At 33.6% G+C, this 22610-nt stretch overlaps 1 protein-coding gene across 4 annotated transcripts in view; it reads right to left on the bottom strand.

Annotated features, from left to right (window-relative positions):
- The window catches only part of LOC126886472 (uncharacterized), a 614879-nt gene that overhangs the window by 76032 nt on the left and 516237 nt on the right, over positions 1–22610 (bottom strand). For 3 of the 4 annotated variants that reach the window (XM_050653425.1, XM_050653424.1, XM_050653427.1), the window contains 2 exons: positions 22432–22548; positions 11212–11382 (listed from right to left, as the gene is read on the bottom strand). In XM_050653425.1, coding sequence (XP_050509382.1) covers positions 11212–11382; positions 22432–22548 — 288 coding nt within the window. Of the gene's footprint in view, positions 1–6892; positions 7147–11211; positions 11383–22431; positions 22549–22610 lie in introns of all 4 variants that reach the window. The other variant, XM_050653426.1, reaches the window with a different exon arrangement.

Below are 22610 nucleotides of genomic sequence, written 5' to 3' on the forward strand. Positions count from 1 at the left end.
AGGTCCATTCACGAGAAGTAATGAAGGTAATAAATACTGTATCACAATGTTGTGTGAACTGACAAAATACGCGGTCAGCATACCAGTGTGCAATAAAGAAGCAGAGACAATAGCAAGAGGAATCTTTGATCATTTCATACCAACATACGGACTCATGAAGCAAATAAGAACAGACCAAGGCACATAGTATAAGAACGAAGTAATGCAGGAATTAACAAAGCTATTAAAAATAGAACACAACTTTTCAAAGGCATACCACCCACAGTCCATTGGAAGTTGCGAAAAACTACACAGAACGTTGAACGAGTACGTAAGAGCATTCATAGACGAAGACAGAGAAAATTGGGATGTGTGTTGCAGAATGTTCACATACTGCTACAATACAACCCCTAACGCGTATCATGGATACACACCGTTCGAACTGTTATATGGCAGGAAGGTTAACATACCGGAAGACCTTACACATGAGATTCAACCATGTTACAATATAGATGCCTACTACAATGAGTTACGATACAAACTACAAAGCGCACACGAGAGAGCCAGAACCTTCTTATTAAAACACAAAAAAGAGCGGCAAGAAAAGAATAAGCTCAAAGCACACCACAACACTTTAAAATAGGAGACCTAGTCCTTGTAAAAAGGGAAGAGAATGGTAAGTTTGATAGTCTTTATGTAGGTCCTTTCACGATAACAGAAGTAAATAACGTTAATTGTAAAATCAGAATAGAAAACAATAAAATCAAGGAAATACATAAGAATAGATTATATGCTTACAATCCGAAAACACAGTGAGTGACAAGTGTTACGAAACAATGTTGTTAAACGAACATTTTATATTATTTATGTATTTGCGTAGGCTTAGGAAGTTTGTATATAAAATAAATTTTTTGTATTGATTACAACACAGTATGGGTTGGTAGCACGACTTGCAAATTTCCCTCCCCGTAGTCGGAAAATTCCTAAAAAGGGAAGGTGTACAAGAATTCATCTGTACTCAGTAGATATATCTTAAAAACACCCTGTAATTATCTACGATAATTACTTTCAGTTATTTATGTCATCATAACAATATTACAACCTTCATTCGATTATATAAATATTGTTATCCTAGATCACGATTCACTAATAATTGCAGAGTAAATTATAAACACTTTTCATGGTCGATGCTGAATAGGCATTTCTAAATATATAAACAGCAAAACTATAACAAGGGAATTCTTATTATTATATCAGACATTCGTCATTCTATTTTGGTGATCAGACGTAATATTTCCACATTAAAGATAGTGTCTCTTTCTACACGAGACGTTCTTTGGGTGCGGTGCTACCAGCTTATGCTCATGCGAGTGTAAATAAAACAACTCAACAAGTAAAAGCGTATCAATTATTCCACCCCTCGGATAAGGGATAACCACCCTCACCGGGAGAAGATAGCCTTAATGCCAGGGCTGTCATAGCCTTATAGACATTGTAAAAACCTACGAAATGTTTTTTTAACAGACTTTCTAAGGCAAAAATGAAAAAGTTACGGGTAAAATAACAATATACTTTTTTGGAAAAGAAATGGAGAAATATAATTGAAAGCAACTCCAATTGGAAGAGACCGGAATATTTCAGTTTGACCGAAAATAGCACTCCATGATAAAATCCTCTCTTTGTTTGCCCGAAAATAGCACTCCCATACTGTATCTAATATTTTACATTTATCAAGATTTGCGTCAAGTTTTTGAGGAATGGTTAGGTTGAGCACCAACAGGAGGAAGAAAATCAAGATCCTGCGATATGCTTATGGAACGGTTGTGTTGGCGTTTTCAGCCGAAGAACTGGGAACAAATTGTGACTAAGTTGGGCACGGTGAATTTGGGATATGGTTTGAAATAAATATACAAGAAACCAAAGTAACGATTATCGATAAAAAAGAAATATCAAAAGTTATAAGAAATTTGGCAGGATATAAAGTGGCCAGACAATTTAATTACTTAGGCTCCGTCATCATTAACAGTGGAGGGTCCGAAGACGAGATCCATGAACGCATCATAATGACCACATAAGCAATAGTCAACAGTCAAACTTACAAAAATAAGGAAGAATACTGCCATTACAAAAAACAAAAATTTTCGCATTGTTTGAGCGTTAAGTACTATTTTATATCGTCGCCTACGCTTCAGAAACATTGACGGTTAAAAAAGACAATTCGAACCAAATTATGACATTTGAAATATGGGTAAGGGAAAGTGGGGAATGGTGCGCGGCGGGTAATCGTGCGCTGCATTGTATTTCAAATTCCGTGGAAGATTTTACGAACTCAACCAATCCTACACCTTTCAACCGATCTCATGAACGGTTTACGCCATTATCTTCAGTCGACCATTGCACTTGGACTAAGTCAGATCCGATTATTGAAAATTGCAAGAATTCTTCTAGTCTTCCTGCTTTGGACTTATTATTGATTTAAATCATGTTGTTTAACGTGTATTTTGGTGCATCTGTTGGTTTATATGGTTCAGTAGTTTTCCGTTTGTGATGATGATTGGTATTTAGGGCACAAAGGGGTAATAGTGCGCAGGAGTGCGCTCGATTACCCCACAAACAATGAAATGGTAAATATAAAAATTGCCATTTTTATTGCCAGATGCCACGAACCTGCTCAAGAAAATCTAAGATTCTTAAATATACTGACGAAGATTTAAAAATGGATGTAACCAGAAATGATGGCTGAAAATACAAGAAACGGCAGGGCTGTCAATATTCCCGAATCGATTTAAAAAAAGATTAACAGGTTTGCACACGCCACCCCGTTTAGGTCGCACAGCTGTACAGCTGTGTTTCAGGTGAAGTAGAAAAATAATTAAGAGAATGTTGTGTTAACGCTTGCTAAATTATTCGATGGCTTAACATAAAGAACTTAGATGATTGGTATTCAGGTATGCTGAAGCAAATAATACCCTAAATAATTTTAATAAAGAGAAGAAGTTAGCTAGCAAAGATTCGCTTTATGGGTTTACTAAAAGGAGTCCTGATATAACATTAAGACAACAATTACAAGCACACCAATGAAGGCAAAATTGGAGGAAGCCCATGAAAAGAGATGATTAATGGACGAGAATCTTAAGAGAAAGGAGGAACAGAAAGCAGCAAGAAAGGCAATTGCTGAAGATGTTTTGATAAAGAATCGCCAGACAGAGAAAAGAAAAAAACAAAAAAATAAGACAGTGCAGAAAGAGCTAACACCTGAGTCGTCTGATGTAACAGACGGTTATTTGCCAGATATTATCGATGAAGACGAATTAGATGATGTTGAATGAAGCTTCATTCCACCACCATTAGAAAAACCAGCTGCACGTAAAGAGACATGCTCTATTTGTGGGGAAAGAGGGAAAAAAGGATTATGATATACATGTGTGTTATGTGCCTCGGGGAATCACGCAGAATGTACAGCTGTAAAAACCCCAGAAAATTATAAATGCAACTTTTGTTTACGTTAAAAATATGTCATTTAAGTATACCATACAATTCTTATTTCTTCATAATATTTTTATACTTTTGAAAGAAGTGTTTTTATTACATTAATTTTAAATTAATGTTTTTTTCTAACATTAATTTAGTGCGCACCATTTCCCAATCTGTGCGCATGATTGCCCTTATGGGTGGGGATCCGTGCGCAAAGGCACTTCTTTTCTTTTTTTAATATTATGCTTTTGCACTTTGTATTTCTCTAAAACTTATTTTACATATTCAAAGTAGAATAGTTAGGGCTTACTCTGACGTACTGGATATTATGATAGATTGAAAGAATTTACAACAGAATCGATTTCTGGGTAAGTGCGCACCATTTCCCCACTTTCCCTTACACCGTGGAATATTGCGCGTACCATGAACCTCACATCCCATAAATAATTCAATACTAGAAGAATTTAACATAAAAACTAGACTCACGACAACTATCAACCAAAATATCCTAAGATATTTAGGATATATAACTAACAGAAAAGAAGGCATGGAAAGAATGATAGTTGAAGTAACGTAGCGGGCAACAGATCCAGAGACAGATCCTCATTATCATAGTCGAATCAAATAAAGGACAAAACGGGTTACTCAGTGTCCGACGCAAAACAACACGCACAGGATATAGTTAATTGGATACAAATAGTCGAACGAATTACATGACACCACTATATCCTTGCGAAGAAGAAAATATGTAGAAGAGTCGAGTTTCAACATTCGTATTGTTAACACGTACCTATCGAATACGAGCTAGGTAGTTATCAAAAAGCAATTAGCAGAAAATTTATCGTTCATTAAGGAGATATAAATAAAAGTTTATTTATATATAAGTTAAGTTTTTCGTGAAAGCGATACAAGTGATATACGGCATATTATCTACTTTTCACGTAATTATTTGAAACAATAAATATTTTTATTGTATTATAATATACAATTGTATATACTAGTAACATTTTAAACACATTTTCAATTATATTGCGGTCTATACTGACAAGAACTGGAGTCGGTTACCAAGTGGGACAGGGCCGCACTCACTCTTGCGGGTGATACCTGTTCTTCTAAAATTATCTCCACCGAAGCAAGCATGGATCAACAATCTCAACACAACATAAATTCACCGAAAAGCTACTCACAGGTGACAAATCAATTTAAATTCCCTTCAAAAGACCAGGAACTAGTCTTCAGTGCAACCGAAAATACTCCACTTCATGACTACCTAATCCCTCTTGGTAACATTATTCAACCTAAAAACATCATTTTCGCCTCGCGCCTTTCCAACCACCCGGTTTGCATGTACCTCGCGAATAAAAATATCCTAGGCTAGACCTAAAATTTTAAAGGCTAGACGACTTATAAAACCAGCCGAACGAATTGTCATGTCAAATGTATCCCCGACCATTCCACACCATGTTCTTGAAAAAGAATTGCTAAAAATCGGTCTACATCTTGTATATCCCATAACATTTCTAAAAATCGGCGCAAATCTTCCCGAGTACAGCCATATCCTAAGCTTTTGACGGCAAGTATATGTTAGCCCTTACAATTTAACCATCCCAAGCGCCATAACAATTACATTCAAAAACACAAACCAAACAATATTCTTTTCTCAAAATGGAAACGTCTGTTTCAAATGCAAAAAACCAGGACATATGGCAGCAGCCTGCACCGAACCTACAAATACATCTACGACACAACAAACTCCACTAAGCTCTACAGCTTCAAATACTACAATTGTAGCTGATTCGGCTGCACAAACAACAACAGCATCGATTCCTACACCAACCCTTACCAGTACGACTAACCAACCTGAAACGTCCCAATCTAATCAAGCTCCAATTACATCATCACACCAAAGTACCTTCTCAGAACATACTGAGTCAGAATTACCAAACGTAAATACAGAAGTAACCAAAACAAAGACGCTCATTTAAAACGCTCTATCAGTGAAGTCGCCTCTCCAGAAATCGACAATACACTTTAAGGAAACCCATTTACAGTACCAAAATCTACAGCAACTCGAAAGAAGCCAAATACACCCAAACTTGAAGAAACGCATTCGGATGTATCCATTTTCTCCATGATAAAGCCTGTCAAAACCTCGATAATCACGAACCACCATTTCCGCTGAACAGTGATCAATTAGTCCTCCTCCTAGAAAACATAGCTGGCTTATCGAACCCCATAATCCCAATTAATGACTTCACTTCTGATTTTAGAGGTCTCAGTGACATGTTAAAGGAAATTCGTCCCTACTTAAAAGAAAGATCGATAAAAACAAGGCTGACTAACTTGAATAAAAAAATACTTGCTCATCTTGAAGAGGTGGGCTCCGGTATAGAAAGTGATGCATCACAATCATCATAGATCAGCAGCTGGTTTCTATCCATTGTTATATTCTTTTTTTACATTCAACTCGTCCAGTGAAGGTATTGGTTGTGCATTTGTTACTCAAACGTCTACTTTTCAATTTAAACTACCGCCTAGTTCAAGCGTTTACACCGCTGAACTATTTGCTCTGTATCGCGCCCTAAAACATGCAAACCATTCAAATATTTCAAAGCCTCTTTTTCTCACCGACTCGCTAAGCTCTTTTCTCGCAATCCAGAATCTGTATCCTGAAAGTCCTTTAGAGAAACTAATAAAAATTGAACTACAAATTGCCCAAGAGAAAAACACAACTACGAAATGTATATGGATCCCATCACATATAGGAATTATCGGCAATGAAGATGCAGACAGAAGTTCTCGTAATGCAGCAACAAGTGCGAAATCCGAATTAGTGCGCGAGTGTGTATATAAAGATCTCAAAACGTTTTTTAAACAAAAAGTGATCGGTCAGTGGCAACGCGAATGGTTTCTATCGCAATCTAAACTAAAATCGGTAAAACCAGATACACGACAGTGGAAAACAAGTGCTAGTTCGAGGTTTATTCAAGCGGTTCTAACGCGCCTACGTATAGGGCACACCAAGATTACACACGCATATTTACTTTCGGCCAGTGAACGTCCCATGTGCGACCTATGTGGTACGCCTCTCACCGTCACCCATCTGTTAATTGAGTGTCCAAAATATCAAAGTGAACGTTCAATGAACAATCTACCAAACACTCTACCAGCTTTATTAGGAGAAAACTGTCCAGTAAAAGACTTACTCAACTATCTAATTTCAATCAATATTTTGTATTCAATCTAGTTATTTTTTTTTCATTTGTTAAAAATCATTGTTAACTTTTGTTTATCAAGTAATGCCGCTCATAACCTATTGGTGGATGCCGTAATTTTTTTCTTTAATAAAAAAAATATGTAGACGGAGGATTTACAAAATATTTAAGAATAATATTTACTTGCATTCTTAAATTAAATTTAGTGAATTATAAAAACTTACCTAATAATTCCTTTTGAAAACTGTTCCACAACTTTTCTATTATCAACGCTTTCAGTGGCATGTACCGCAGGTAAAATCTTCTGTCTAATTAAAGTATTTTTTAGCACACAGATATGTCTCGAGGTTTCCTTCCACCAATTCTTGTAAATACTTGGTACGGACGGAGGAGATGTATCTTTGGGACATGACTCCATTTCTTGACGGTCTCGGGTATGACTTAGGAATGTATAAGTAGGAGTGGCTATTCTGTCTAACTGAAAAAATAAATATTTTATTGATAGTCTTATGATCTTATGGCTGTATTACCTTTTGGATATTATAAGTACACTAAATGGGATGCACCTAATATTATCAAAAATGTTATTATTTTTTAAATATAAAATATTAATACTTTTACGTTCTTCGTGTTCTAAGCTGTAACGATAATTAACGCAATGTGGACAAAGAGTGATTTTAGATAGTAATAAAATAAGCCAGTCGTAACACAACAACAATACGAGGTCTCATTGATCATTATCGGGCGCTTCAGTGGGGTGAGTATGAATTAGAATAACAGAAAGTTAATAATTGGTGCGTTCGGACGACGAAAGCGGCTGGACAGCTGAGTAAGCGATAGCTGTCAGACGACACCGCTGGAAGTCAGCCGCTGAGAGATTTACTAAGCTTTCCCTATTAGCGCTGGATACAACCACTAAGCTGCTTTCTGCTGACAGTCAGCTGCTGTGGTCGTTCGAACGCACCCAACATAACCAAAAATCTAGAAAATACTGAATGCTACGAAACTACAAAAATGGGTGCCAATAAATCTTAACAAAATATAGTCAATAAAATAAAACCATAAAAAAAAACAATGAACTTAAAAATAGCTATATATATTAATTCATGTTGAAAAGGAGCATATATACCCACACAACAATAAACTAGTATCTAAATAAACTGCGGTGACACGATCAAGTAATTTAGTAACATAAGCGTTTGACCACACAGGCGATTTTTTACGGCCGCCGTAAGAGCCGTAAAAATCAGCGAGAAATGGGTCCCACGGTGAGAATAGTAGATGCACCGAGAGAACAATTTCTTTTCTCCTAAAACACCGATTTCTTTGAGCAATATTTCTTAAAAGTTAACATATCCTATTAACTTACACATACCGGTTCACATATAAAGAAACGAGTTTTTTAAACACAACTCAATAATTTCTTACAGATAATTTCTTCAATACTAAGAAATGCATTAATGGTTATATTTAATTTTCTTATCCTAAAGTTTTTATTTCTTAAATTGAAAACTACAAATATTTTGCATTATAAGAAATATAATGTTAAGATAATCCATATTTATATTTGTGAACAAGAAATTTTCTTGCAATCAAATAAATATTTTAAACCACAAGAAATAATTTTTCAGAAATACCCTCTGTAGTAACTGTGGTTATAAAATAAAAACTTTGTCATTAATGCCGAAATGTTACTTGCAAAGAGATTTTCTTCCACAAAAGAATTGCGCAGATTAACTATTTATGATTTAGTCGTCAGTGTTTGTCAAGATGGCGTGATATGTTCATGTTCATATAGATGTATTTTAGATTTATTGGTGTTCTTTAAAAATTAACGGATATTTTGAAGGTACGTACATATATAGGTATTAAATAAAAGTAAATTGAGTAATTTAAGATGTAATAATAATATTGTTGCGTATCCGAATGGTTAAAAAAGAAACATAATAGTATCTTTATATGCTTTTTAGGTATAATGATGGACGACTCTGAAATAAAGGAGCTTATTATTCTAACTGGGAAATATGCCACAATTTAAAGCTGGGACAGAATGATATAATATATAGCTTCAAAACAATATTACGAAAGGAGTTATTAACCAACTGCGGGGCCTTCCAGAAATGGTAGAACTTCATACATGTAAGTACCTTTTTAAAAATGTGTATATTTATGTATCAACTATAATAGGTTTCTTGAATGTATCGTCTTCTCTAAAAATATACAATACAACGCTATATCAAACATGGCGGGTGCAACGCTGAGGATGTTTTCTGTTAATTTATTTGAGATAAAGAAATCAGTTATTCTAAAAGAAATATATGTTTATGGTTAAGAAATGTTATTGCCGAAAACCGTGAATTAGATAATATGTATTAAATGACTTAGATGTAAACTAATAATACTTTCCCGTAATAAAATTTCTTAATGATTAGGTGTGCTGTCTCTTTTAGATTATAAAAATTAAGAAAATTACAATATTATTATGTCTGCTTTAATGTTTTACATTGGCTATATTTCCCTCTTGTTTTAGCTAAACAATGTTTATTGTGAGACTTAATATTATACAGATAAATAATTAATATTTCATTAACAAAAAGAAAAAAATTAACAAAGATGTGTAGGTTAAATAATGGCATGTTTGAACTAAATATGATTGATTATTATTAGTATTAATAGTTCTTATGTGGGGCCGTTTGTTTGTTTTTTTTTGTATTTCCTAAATTTGTCAAAATAAATATCTATATCTTTATAAAAAAATTTTATTAAAGTAAGTTTACTCTTTCTACATAACGATTTTGTTTTAGTGAATTGCTGATATACAAAGTGCTATTAACAAAAGAAAGAAAATTTGAGGAAGTTGGATTTGCCTCTCCATCCTTTTATTGTTGTGTAGAAGCCAGTGGTTTAAGAGTGGAGAAAATATTTGTATGTAATATTAACGTTTTATATCTTGTTTTATTAATAAATAATGATTTTACCTTAACACAATGATTTATTTCGCCGTATGTAATATCACTTTATTTTCAAGAAATATTAACTTAACTCTAAATATACGTTTATCTCTGCGAAATATATTTCTTGACATTAAATACATTAATTATTAATAGTAGAATAATAATATTCCTTACTAAGAAATATTATTGCTCAGAAAGAATAGTTTTGTAATGTGTAGAAAATATATTTTTATGACTAATAAAATTAATTAACATCAAGTGTAATTTCTTTCTGATAAATGGGTTTGAAGTTTGCCAGAAAGTGATAGTTCAATCATGTTTAAGATATATTTCTTTGGCTATAGTAGAATTTATTTGAAATATTTTAGAAAATTATATCTTACATACAAAGATATATTTCTTAGACAATATGCCAAGTCGATCTTTCTTAAATATTAATAAAGTTTCTTAATGTCAAGAATTTTTTTCTCTCGGTGTGGCCAGACTGTAAAATATCGCGCAGCAAAAGTCTGGCCATCTACTATTCTCACCGTGGGACCCATTTTCGCGCTGGTTTTTACGGTTCTTACGGCTGCCGTAAAAAATCGCCCGTGTGGCCAAACTCTAATATTCAAGATCCTTAAAAAAAGTAAATAAATAACTATTTAAATTTTCAAAAATAAAAATGATGGGTATGGACCACAATTTTTCAATCGAAAAGCTTTTGATGCGTAAATTTTATAATTCTAACCTTTAAGGGAGGTCGATAGTGGTGTAAATTTAAAATCGCGACTGAACTCGCCGTTGCGTTAGCCGCCATCTTGATTTTAAAGAATAATTGTTGCTCAATATCTTCGCCATTTTCAATTTTTTGACAAAAATGATAAGAAGTGAAATTGTTTCAAATGCGATTTCCTACAATATTTTATTTATAATTTTTTTACGCGGTCGATATTTTCCGAATTAAGGGAGAAAATAGTGGAAGGGAAGGGTAAGCATACTTATTGAATTACCTTGTTTATTATTAACTTTACGACATAACTGTGCATAAACAAAAATGAAGAAAATTAATTTTGATCTATATAATTTTTTGTTAAAGTCAATATTTAGGTCTTAGGTTCGTTTTTGGTTACGGTTTACTGCTGTCATAGACGTAGATCCTTAAATGTTGATTGTAGCACAAAAAATCAAAGTAATTCTCTTTATTTTTATTTATGTACCTACATTTATCCCTTTATACAATAAGTACATACTAAATAAGATTATTTAATAATTTTACTAGGTCACTATTTCCTTTTAACTCGGAAAATATCGACCGCACAAAAAATTGTAAAGAAGAAATTTTAATAAATCGTGTTTGCAACAACTTCAGTCCTTATCATTTTTGCCGAAAAGTTGAAAATAGTGGATATTACCGCCATATTGGTTTTGCTTTAAAATCAATGTGGCGGCTAACGCAACAACGGAATTCAGTAGCGATTTTAAATTTATACTACTACTGACCCCTCTAAAGGTTAGAATAATAAAATTTTGGTTAACTGCCATGGAAGGTTAGGTCTTTTTCATCTAACCCGACTGAAGTATAAAGCTACAAAATATTAAAAACTCACCTCTGAGTCCTTGAGTTTTTTCTTGGCAACTTCTGTTTTCTCAGGTTTCTCAGCTTTTCGTCTGATAGTTCTTACAGATTTTGTTTTAACTGCGCGAGTATTACTATTACCAAAGAGTCCTCTGTTTTCGGCCATTTGAATCATATATTTATCATCTAGGCGAATTATTTCCTAAAAATTATAAGTACACATTGTATGGGAATAACACTATAAAATTGGGTTCAATAAAATGAAATTTATTTAATATTTAATACACTTCTCAACAATTGAAGTGGATATTATGAAAATGTGTATTTTATTTTTTGTTCATAAGGTCAAATAGAAAAATGGAGTGATATAAATAAAGATTTATTTTTACTTCGTGTTTTCATACAGGTGAACCGAAAAAAAGAAATTATTTAAAAAAAAATAGAAAATAAACAAAAATTTTAAAATTAACAACCTAAAATTTCTATTCCTGCTTAATTTCTAATATCCCGAAAAGAAAAATTAATAGTGTGTGGGTTCACCTCTGTGTCGCCTTAGCGCTCTAACTCTATTTGGAGAACCTCTTATTAAATTATTGATGAACTGCTGCGGTATACGTTCCCAAATCGCGTGTAATGTATTGGCCAACTGATATAAGGTTTGGGGCGGTTGAAGGAGTCTGTTTTGTTACCTAGACATTTCGGCCCAAACATGTTCAATGCAATTCATATCACGTGAACACGGTGGCCACTCCATTCTTGTAATGCCATGAGCTTCTATACACTCGTTGACAATTCTCGCACTGTGAGGGCGAGCATTATCATCAATCAGAACAAATTGTTCGCCTATTGCACCAAAAAATGGAACAACTATTGGTACTATGACTCTGTCTCGATATCGTGTAGCAGTCATTGTCTCATTAATTAAGACGACTAAGTCCGTGCGACCGTCAAAACATATGCCTCCCCACACGCAAACGGATCCACCTCCAAAAAGAGTGGTTGGGACTCTCAGATTTTCATTGTTCCATCGTCCAGCGATATCTGCATGCACGATGCTCCCTAGTTAGTCGTGGATGGGTAGCGCTCCGTCTAGCCCTTAAATTGGATGCATGTAACCGTCTTCTGACAGTTTGACTGGAAATCGCTCGTCCAGTAGCATGCCTGAAGATACTGTTAATTCTGGAAGCCGTGAATGTTGGGTCTCTTCTTGCCGTCAGAAATACAAAACGGTCTTGCCGATGAGTTGTAGATCGTTCTCTTCCTCCTCCATGCATGTATGTTGCAGATCCAGTTGCTACATACCGATTCCATGCACGACTTATCACACTTTGCGACACATTTAGCCTCATAGCAAACTCTTGTTGAGTTATGCCTTGTTGGATCCAACGAACTAATTGCTCGAGCTGCACTAGTTCTAAACGTCTTTGCCGCATAATGTTTTTGTGATAAATAGATTTCTTTACTTATTGACAACTGGTAAAGCCAATACAAGCACTTTTATTCGAATGATATATTCATGTTTGGAACAACATTTCTCTCTTTGTACGAGATAAGGGCCAATAAGAATAGGGAGAAAAAAACCACATGCAAAAAATATGGGCAATTAAGATAGCATATAGAGTATTGTATAGTATAGGCAATTATTTTAAAAATAGTTTTATATGTTAATTTTAGAAATTTTAAAATTATCCACTTCAATTGTTGAGTAGTGTATTAGAAATGTGTTGTTATGTGAAGTACAGCTGATAAAGAAAATTTTCAGCGACAAATAAGAAAACTTCTTATAAAGGCACAAAAACATTTAGAACAGAACACACCGAAATAAATCGATTTTTAAATATAGCACCCAACGACTTGCAAGTTTTTTTCATTGTATTTAGCATGACGTCAGGAAAAAAGTCTATAATAGAACAATGGATGGATATGCATAATTGCATTTTACAGTGCATAAAATGCATCCAATAGTGCATAAACATGTCAAAACCGGTATATTTAGAGCGATATTTTGTTATTCAAGTGGTTTTTGCGGTCACTGAACACGAATACGCCATCAGAACCGACCTCCGGATCACTGCAAAGGCAAGTCATCTTCTGGAGTTTCGAGAGTTTTCGGCACTAAATTGATGCAAACAGTTTACTCGGGGGAGTTAGAGGTTGCTGAACACGAATACGCATTCAGAAGCGACACCCGGAGAACCTAGTGCCTAGGGTTACTGCCAAGGAACGTCATCAGTTTAAAGGATTTTCGGCACTAAATTGATGCAAACAGATTACTCGGGAGTTTTTTGGGGTTCCTAAACACCAATACTCAATCAGAATCAGGAGTACATGGCGCCCACGATCACTGTTAAATATGCCATCTTCTGGAGTTTCGAAGGGTCTCGGTATTAAATGCATGCAAATACTAAAGGATTTTTGGACAACTATTTTAATTGTCCAGTTTTCAATCAACAAGAAATTAAAGAATTTGGAAGTGGTGCTGGTGACATAGATTTTAAATATTCTTTTAATATATTTTAGTTTTTAATATTATTGTAAAAATTATTTGTTTATCTTTAAAAAAAAATAAAGTTCGATCAAACTAGGCAAATAGAATCGGACGGCAGATATAACTAAGAAGAATCCGCATGACTTGGGCAGCAGTAGGAAGACTCATTACTAGACTTAGGCAAATATGCAAATTGCATATTTTGCATATTATGCATAAAATATGCAAAAATGCCAAATTTTGCATATTTCTATAAAAGTATGCATAAAATGCATATAACTTGAAATTTCATCAGGTGTATAGATATATTCATGAAATAAAATCAACGAAGAGCTTGAAAATTCGAATATATTTTGTTTCAATATTTCTAGATATTTATTGTAATTTTGTCCTTGAATAAGGGTTCCAAAATCTGCTAGTTTATACCTCTAGGTAAAAATTTTTATTGGGATGGTCAGTTTTAGAAATCAATTATTATGTTGTAAAATTGATACCAGTAACACCTGTCCTTATAATATTATTGTGAATTGCAATTTGAAACTGCCGAAAATAAACGCTGTATTTTCTCGCACAATAGCCTTTAGTTGCGTGCTTCTAATTTAGGCTCATAATATTTTTTCTTAGATAAAGAGAAAAAACCAAGAATCTCCTGTAAATATTTGGAGGATCTTCCTGCTTATATATATATATATATATATATATATATATATATATATATATATATATATATATATATATATATATATATATATATATATAAGAAATACTGGATATTAGTGACTGTCAATATCAACAAACAAATGGTTTATTAGGGTTGCAGTCAGAAGTTTGGCCAGTTAATTTGAAATGTTGAGCATCATCAAGCTTCTCTTTAATAATCTCAACGACTAGTAGGTTTACTAAAACAATGTAATATTTTAAAATACTTACATTTTTGTTTTATATTACAGAGTCTTGATAAAGGGGTCAAACAACCCCGAAAGCTAGACAAAAAGTCAAAAGAGTGTTTCTTTGATATCCTGGCCAAACTTCTGACTGCAACCCTAATAAACCACTTGTTTGTTTATATATATATATATATATATATATATATATATATATATATATATATATATATATATATATATATATATATATATATATATATATATATATATATATATCGGTTTTAAAACGTTCTCCTACGTCTTCCGATGCCTAGTCGCCATTCACTTCGGTCCATCCAAAGGGCTTCATCCAATTCTCTTTCTCTCATTTCTCGATTTATGCCTTCTCTCCAACTAAGGCGGGGTCTTCCTCTTTTTCGTCTACCATGAGGGGTCCACGTTAGGATTTGTTTCGGGAGTCGTTCTTCGGACATTCTTTGTACGTGTCCATACCATCTAAGCTGTTTGGTACTAATGTCATCTACTATTGTGTGTTTCACATTCATTATTTCCCTAATTCTGTTGTTGGTTACCCTTTCTAATCTTGATTTTCCTGCTGAGCGCCTCCAGAAATCCATTTCTGTTGCTTCAAGTTTTCTCTTGTATCTTTCTTTTATTTGCCATACTTCACTGCTGTAAGTGATTATACTCTTAACAATTGTATTGTATATTCTATGTTTGTTGTTGTTTGATATTGACTGGTCCCACAGGATGCTATTGAGAAGAGTAATTGCTTTTCTTCCCTGGTTGTTTCTTTCTTCTATCGTCCGGTCTACGTTTCCTTCTTGTGTGATGGTCATACCCAGGTATTTATATGCGTCGCAATGTTTAATAATTTCGCCATTCCCCAGTGTAAGGTCCTGCTGTGTCCCACCGATACACATATATTCGGTCTTCTTTATGTTTATTTCCAAACCGCCTTTTTTGTACTCCTCTATTAATTTCCTTGTCATATATTCTATATCATCGTAGTCTTGCGCTAGTACAAGTTGGTCGTCTGCAAATGACAAAGTGTATATTGTATTGTTGTTGATCGGTAATCCCATGTTTTTGCATTTGCGTTTCCAAAGTTTTAGAGTTTGCTCGAGGTAGATCTTAAATAATGTCGGTGAAAGGCAGCACCCTTGTTTTAGGCCTTTGCTAATTTGGAATCCTCTGGATAGCCTGCTTCCAACTTTCACCCTTGCTGCAGTTTTGGTATACAATTGTTTCGTCGCTGTTATTAAATTTGCGCTTATATTGGTTTTCTCTAATGCTTCCCATAGTTTGTTTTGTGGGATGCTATCATACGCTTTTCTTAAGTCCACATATAACAGATGCACCTCCTGGTTGACGGCCAGTTTCTTCTCAATAATCTGTGTAATACAAAACAGATGGTCAACCGTTGATCTCCCTGCCCTGAATCCTGCCTGTTCTTCAGCTTCTATATCTTTATATTCGTTTTCGATTTTATTTTTAATCAGTTTTCCGTATATTCGGCTGATCGAGTTCGTTACAGCGATGCCTCTGTAGTTGTCACATTGATCCCGTCTGCCTTTTTTATGTATGGTGGATATCCACGATGTCTTCCATTCTTCTGGGAGTTCCGCTCCGTTGATGCATCTTTGAAAGAGTTTAGCCAGGTTTTCATATAATTTTGTTGTGCCATATTTTATTAGTTCAGCTGGTATGTTCCCTGGTCCTGGTGCTTTGTTATTTTTTAAAGACTTACATACTTCTTCTACTTCTTTTGTTGTTACTCGTAATGGTGAGGCTAAGATATTTACATTGCTGGTATCACTGTTATTTAAAAATTCCGCTCTGTCCTCATTTAGGAGTTTTTCAAAATATTCGTCCCATTGATCCGGTGTGATTGCTGATATTATATCTCTTTTCTTTTCCTGTCGTAGCGATTTTAATACTTTCCAACTTTCTGTACTTCTCCGTCCTCCTAAATGTGTGTTAATCATGTTACACTTTTGCTCCCAAGCCTCATTCTTCTTTTGGCATATCATTTTTCGCACTTTAGCTTGGACCCTCTTGTATTCTACCTTATCGGCGTCGGTCCTTGTGTTCAGAAATTTTTTATACTTCTCTCTTTTATTTTTAATCTCTTGTTCTATTTCTTCGTCCCACCAATACGGAGTTTTTCTGTGGTTTTTTATTTGGAGTCCGAGGGCCTCTGTTGCTGCTTCCTGAAGACATGTTTTTATATAATGATAATGCTCTTCATTGCTGGTAAATTGCATGGTTTCTAACTTTTTATCTAGTCTGCTCCTGTATAAATCCCTCACGCTTTCTTGTTCTAAGCTGTTTAGGTTGTATTTCTTTTCTGTTAATTTTTCTATTCCCGGTGCAGCTTCTTTTAAATCTCTTGCTCTATCTACTCCTATTGTGAGCTTTGTTTTTAATAGATGGTGGTCACTGCCGCAAGTGGCTCCTCTATATACCCGCACATCCTGTACAATCAATTTAGTCTTTTGTCTTATGATTGTATAATCTATGATTGATTTCAGCCCTCGGGTATTTTGTGTCCATGTATATTTATGGATATCTCGGTGTTGGAAGAATCCATTTGTGATTTTCATATCATTTTGTTCGCATAAGGCTATTAGTCTAGTACCATTGTCATTTATAGCTTCTTCACCATATTGGCCTATGACTTTGTTGTGCTGTTTCTTGCCTGTTCTACTGTTTAGGTCCCCCAAGATTATAATTTCTCGTGATCTGCCGATATTTGCAATTTCTGAATGTAGCTTTTCAAAAAAGTCGTCTTTAATATTCAACAGTGCATCATCGTTTACAGCATATACTCCAATAATCGTAATCTTTTTTCCTTTGATAGTTAGATTCATTTTTATGAGCCTTTCGCTGATGGCTTCCCAAGCAGTTATGAATCTCCTTAGTTTCTTGCGTATAAGTATACCTACGCCTTGTTGGGCTCTTTTCTCCTTTGGTACCCCGCTGTAGAAGTAATCATATTCTCCGATATTTTCTGATCCTTGACCCTTTCGTTTTGTTTCGGTAATCACTGCGATGTCTATGTTCAGTCTATTTATTTCGTGTATTACTTCATTTACTTTTTGTTTAAACCCTTGTACGTTCCAAGTTCCAATATTCGTTATCCTTTTCCGTAGCATGTGTCGTCGTGTTATATTATAATCAATCGATTCCGAGGCGTTTCGCTAGGTTTTTTAACAGTTTGAAATTTTTCCGAGTAACGGGGAGTTAACCCGATGCCTCAACCCCCGACCTGGGGGTTGTCATATTATCTTGATATTTTCAAGATTCCTGATTTTAATTGTTATGCAAATAGTTACCAGGTCGTTTCTGAAGTACTTTGTTCAAGTACTAGGTGGGACATTTTAGGAACCATTTAATTTGAGAGCAAAGATTACCGTATAGGTATTTGAAAAATGCCCCAGTTACATCAGTTGATGTGGAAAGAAGTTTTTTCATGTACAAATATATTGTACCTACTCAGAAACCATAAGTTTTTGTTAGAAAAATTTAAACAGCCCTTAATCATTTAGTGTTAGCACAATTCAAAGTAATATCATTTATTTGTTAAAATACTTAAATACCTAAGCTTAGTTTGTAAAATAAATAAATGTTAATTACTGTAAATTATGATATAATTAAGATATTTTAAATATTTTTGTAAATAAAACGGATACTACTTTCTGAGTTATTTATATATACATACAGTAAAACCTGTCAGTAACGGCCACTAAAAATGAAAGAATAATTGGCCGATATAGAAAGGTGGCGGCCTGTATTGCCAGTTTTTGTAGTCTACATATAATTGGTTTGGGGAATTTTTAAACTGGCCGTTAGTACAGGTGGCCGGTAACACAGGTTTTACTGTAGGTACTTCTATTTTTTTTATTTTTATATGCATATTTTATAGATGAACATGCATATTTTTGTGTAAAATGCTGCATATTTATGCGCATATTTCATATGTTTTTATTTGCATATTTGCCTAAGTCTACTCATTACCTAATGTGTTGAAAAACAAAAAGATACCAATAAATCTAAAGAAAAGGGTATCCAACAGTTGTATTCTACCAGTTATGACTTATAGAATGGACTCCCACACACTCACAGGGTTATCAGCCAATAGATGTAGAACAAGAGAGAGCGCCATTAAACGAGCTATGTTATTGGGAAGCGTGACCCGTCAAAATAGTCCGGTCAAAACAGCCCCGTCAAAAAAGCCCCGTCAAAATAGCCCGGACACAAAATAGCCTCGACAAAATAGCCCGCAAACAAAATAGCGCCGATAAAATAGATCGCACACAAAATAGCCCCGGTCAAAACACCTCCGGCTAAAATAGCCCCGGCTAAAACAGCCTCTTAGAAAACACCTCCAATAAAAAGTTTTACCTTTTAACGGAGTACCATTTATTTTAAATTACTATTCTAATTGGGAAATAAGCCGTAATTTACTTAAAATTATTTTATTAACGTTTCGACTTCCACTTGGGAAGTCGTTGTCAAAATACAAAATATTAATAAATTAAACAAAAATGTTGTTGCTCAGTAAAAAATTCTTCTAATAATTTAATTTAATCTCATTCATATCGGCAATTCAGACGTACAGTACAGTATGGTGCAAACGGAAGGAATAAATTCGTTATTTCATAAACCCGCGACGTCAAGGAAAAATTATGAAATAAATCGATTTTTATTTTTAAATTACAATATTCTGTTATATATGTCATACTAGTTACGTCATCCATCTGGGCGTGATTACATAATCGATGAATTTTTTAAATGAGAATAGGGGTCGCGTGCTAGCTCATTTGAAAGGGTATTTAATTCTCTACTTAGTAATATAAACAATTACATAATTATTTATACAAGGTGTCCAAAAACTTTTTTTAATTTAAATTATTTGACAGAAAAAGAAGAATGTATGTAATTTATTTAATTTAAAATGCATTTTACTGTTGCCTGAAAACAGAAAAAAATGTTTATATCACAAATAAACATTGGTTTTCGCTTAATTTAAATGTTCAAACTTCCAAGATAGTCCAGGGCTCATCTGTTTTGAGATGGACGTTGAGAGGTGACTCAAATTTTTTTGCAGAAATTGCTTGAAAATAACTCAAATATTAATATTTGAGTTATCCTCCCACTCAAAATGGCCCGGAACATTGTTTAAATAATCAAAATGTCAAAATATGAAGGAAAAATTCGATTTTTTTATTGGTTTTTTGATTATAACTTTAAAACTGTTCATGTCTGAGAAAAGTTGTACTAACATAAAAGTTGCGTAATTAAATTTTCTACAATACAGAATTAGTTAAAAATTTAAAATATAGTCACGCTTGTTGCAAAATAGCAATAATTGCGAAAAAAACCATACAAAAACAAGTATTCGCATTTTACCTTTTTCAACCATTTACGCTACACCTAAGACCTTCATATTTTATCCAGAAAAACTTTATGATATAGTAAAGTAACACTATAAATTTCATTAAGGTCGGTTTAATAGATTTTGCAAAATAAATTTTGCAATCCAGCTTTCGCAAAAAAAATTTATTTTTTCAAAATGTTACAGGACTTAAACTAAAGCAGATGGGAAGTTGAATTTTTTTGTGTCTATAGAAGTGTGCTGTATCTTTCATTTGCAATTTGCAAAATTAAAATCGATTAATTACCACGGCGTCAGGAAATTTTTTAAATAAACTTTAATTTTTGGTGCTACGCGCAGGACAACGCTGTTCGATTTACACAAGTTGATTTCCACTAAAACTTCTTCCAATCTTCATCTAATATATTATTTTCTTACTCTATATTTTGTTGTATTTTAATATTTCAATTCCAAAAAAATCAAACTAATTTTATTATTGTTTGTGAAATATTGTTTAAACAATTGCATATGTTTAAAAATAATAAACTTTTATTCTCTAAGTTAAAATATATGAACAAAGAATGTTTTTGCTAAAAAAAGTATTATTTCAAAAGATAGAGTATGTGTTTTTATTTTGCAATAAACAAATTTATTTATTTATATCGAAATTTAATAAAAATTAAAATGTATCAATCATTTTCAAAGGTTATTGGAATGCCTAATCAGAGCAAACTATCCGCTGTCCTGCGCGTAGCACCAATAATTAATGTTTATTTAAAAGAATTCCTGACGCCGTGGTAGTTAATCAATTTTAATTTTAAATTTAAGTTACAGTACACTTCTATAGGCAAAAAAAATTCAACTTCCTATCTGCTTTAGTTTAAGTCCTGTAACATTTTGAAAAAATAAATTTTTTTTGGGAAAGCTGGATTGCAAAATTTATTTTTCAAAATCTGTTAAACCGACCTTAATTAAATTTACAGTATTGTTTTACTGTATTATAGAGTTTTTTTGGGTTAAATTTGAAGGTCCAAAGTGTGGCATAAATGGTTGAAAAACGTAAAATGCGAATACTTGTTTTTGTATGTTTTTTTTTTCGCAATTATTGCTATTTTGCAACAAGGGCGACTATTTTTTAAATTTTTAACCAATTCTATATTGTAGTAAATTTAATTACGCAACTTTTATGCCAGTACAACTTTTCTCGGAAATGAATACTTTTAAAGTTATAATCAAAAAACGAAGAAAAAAATCGAATTTCTCCTTCATTTTTTGACATTTTGATTATTTAAACAATGTTGCGGACCTTTTTGAGAGGGAGGATAACTCAAACATTATTATTTGAGTTATTTTCAAGCCATTTCTGCAAAAACATTTGAGTCACCTCTCAACGTCCAAATGTACTAATATTTTTACAGATGCGCCCTGGTCTAAGAGGCAGAGAAGATAGGACTCGAGCTCTCTGTAAATACCATTTTTATTTAATGTGGTTAAGATAAACATCTGAATAGAGGATAATTACTATTTCCGAAAAACTGTATTTTTAAGGGATTATTTCATGATGAATTCTGAAGGGGAGCTTTTTTGTCGGGGCTATTTTGTCGGGGCTATTTTGTCGGGGCTATTTTGTCGGGGCTATTTTGTCGGGGCTATTTTGTCGGCGGGCTATTATTCCGCGGCTATTTTGTCTGCAGGCCATTTTGTCGGAGCTATTTTGTGTGAGGGATATTATGTCGGGGCTATTTTGTCGGAGCTTTTTCGACGGGGCTATTTTGACGGGGTACCAATTGGAAGAATTGCCCAAATGAAATGGAACTGGGTAGGACACGTGGCACGGCAAAACAACGTCGGGTGGATCAGAAACGTTGTACATTCGAGACTAGGCGAACACAGTCGTAGTATAGGAAGACCAAAAACACGATGGCTAGACAACATTAAAGCCAAGGTGGGGAGAAACTGGCACCAAATAGCACAAAACAGAAAAGAGTGGAGATTTCATGGGGAGGCATTTGTCCAGGAGTGCATGCAAACAGGCTGAAGAAGAAGAATGTCAGCATATTCAAAATCAAAATAGATTTTGAACAATGTAAAATGATGAATTCACCGATATTTTTAAAATTATTTATACAACAACAAATTGTTTAAAAGATTAATAAACAATCAGCGACTAAATCTGTGAGTAGAACTTTTAATTTTGACCTCTATTAAAGCTTGTTATTTGTATGTAATCATTTATATTTGTATTTTAGCTTGCAGATTTGTCTATTTTCAAACAAAATTCTGTATTGGTGGCCTGATGATAGGACATAAACTGTAAGATCCGAAACCGTTAGCCTTTTTATCAACAAATAAATCCAATTTAAGATTTTGAGTATTGACCTTTTTCATAACTCTTCGCATCATGGAATTGAAACCATTTCACTATGTTTATTTCATACGTAATATCTTATTACATTTGTATAAAAACACGGTATTTCCAAATAGATAGATACTGACCTTTCTTTGAAGGAGCGCCAAATAACATCCGCAGACTTCTTTTTGAAAACCTTTACAACTTTCGCTTGGACACAGCATTGGTAAATTGCAATTATTAAATATATCCGTATCAGGTACCTAAAATATTACTATATTATTATTGTATATAGTTTAGTTGTATCAAATTTATTCATATTATG

The sequence above is a fragment of the Diabrotica virgifera genome, chromosome 6 (assembly GCF_917563875.1).
Source record: "Diabrotica virgifera virgifera chromosome 6, PGI_DIABVI_V3a".
Taxonomy (NCBI): domain Eukaryota; kingdom Metazoa; phylum Arthropoda; class Insecta; order Coleoptera; family Chrysomelidae; genus Diabrotica; species Diabrotica virgifera.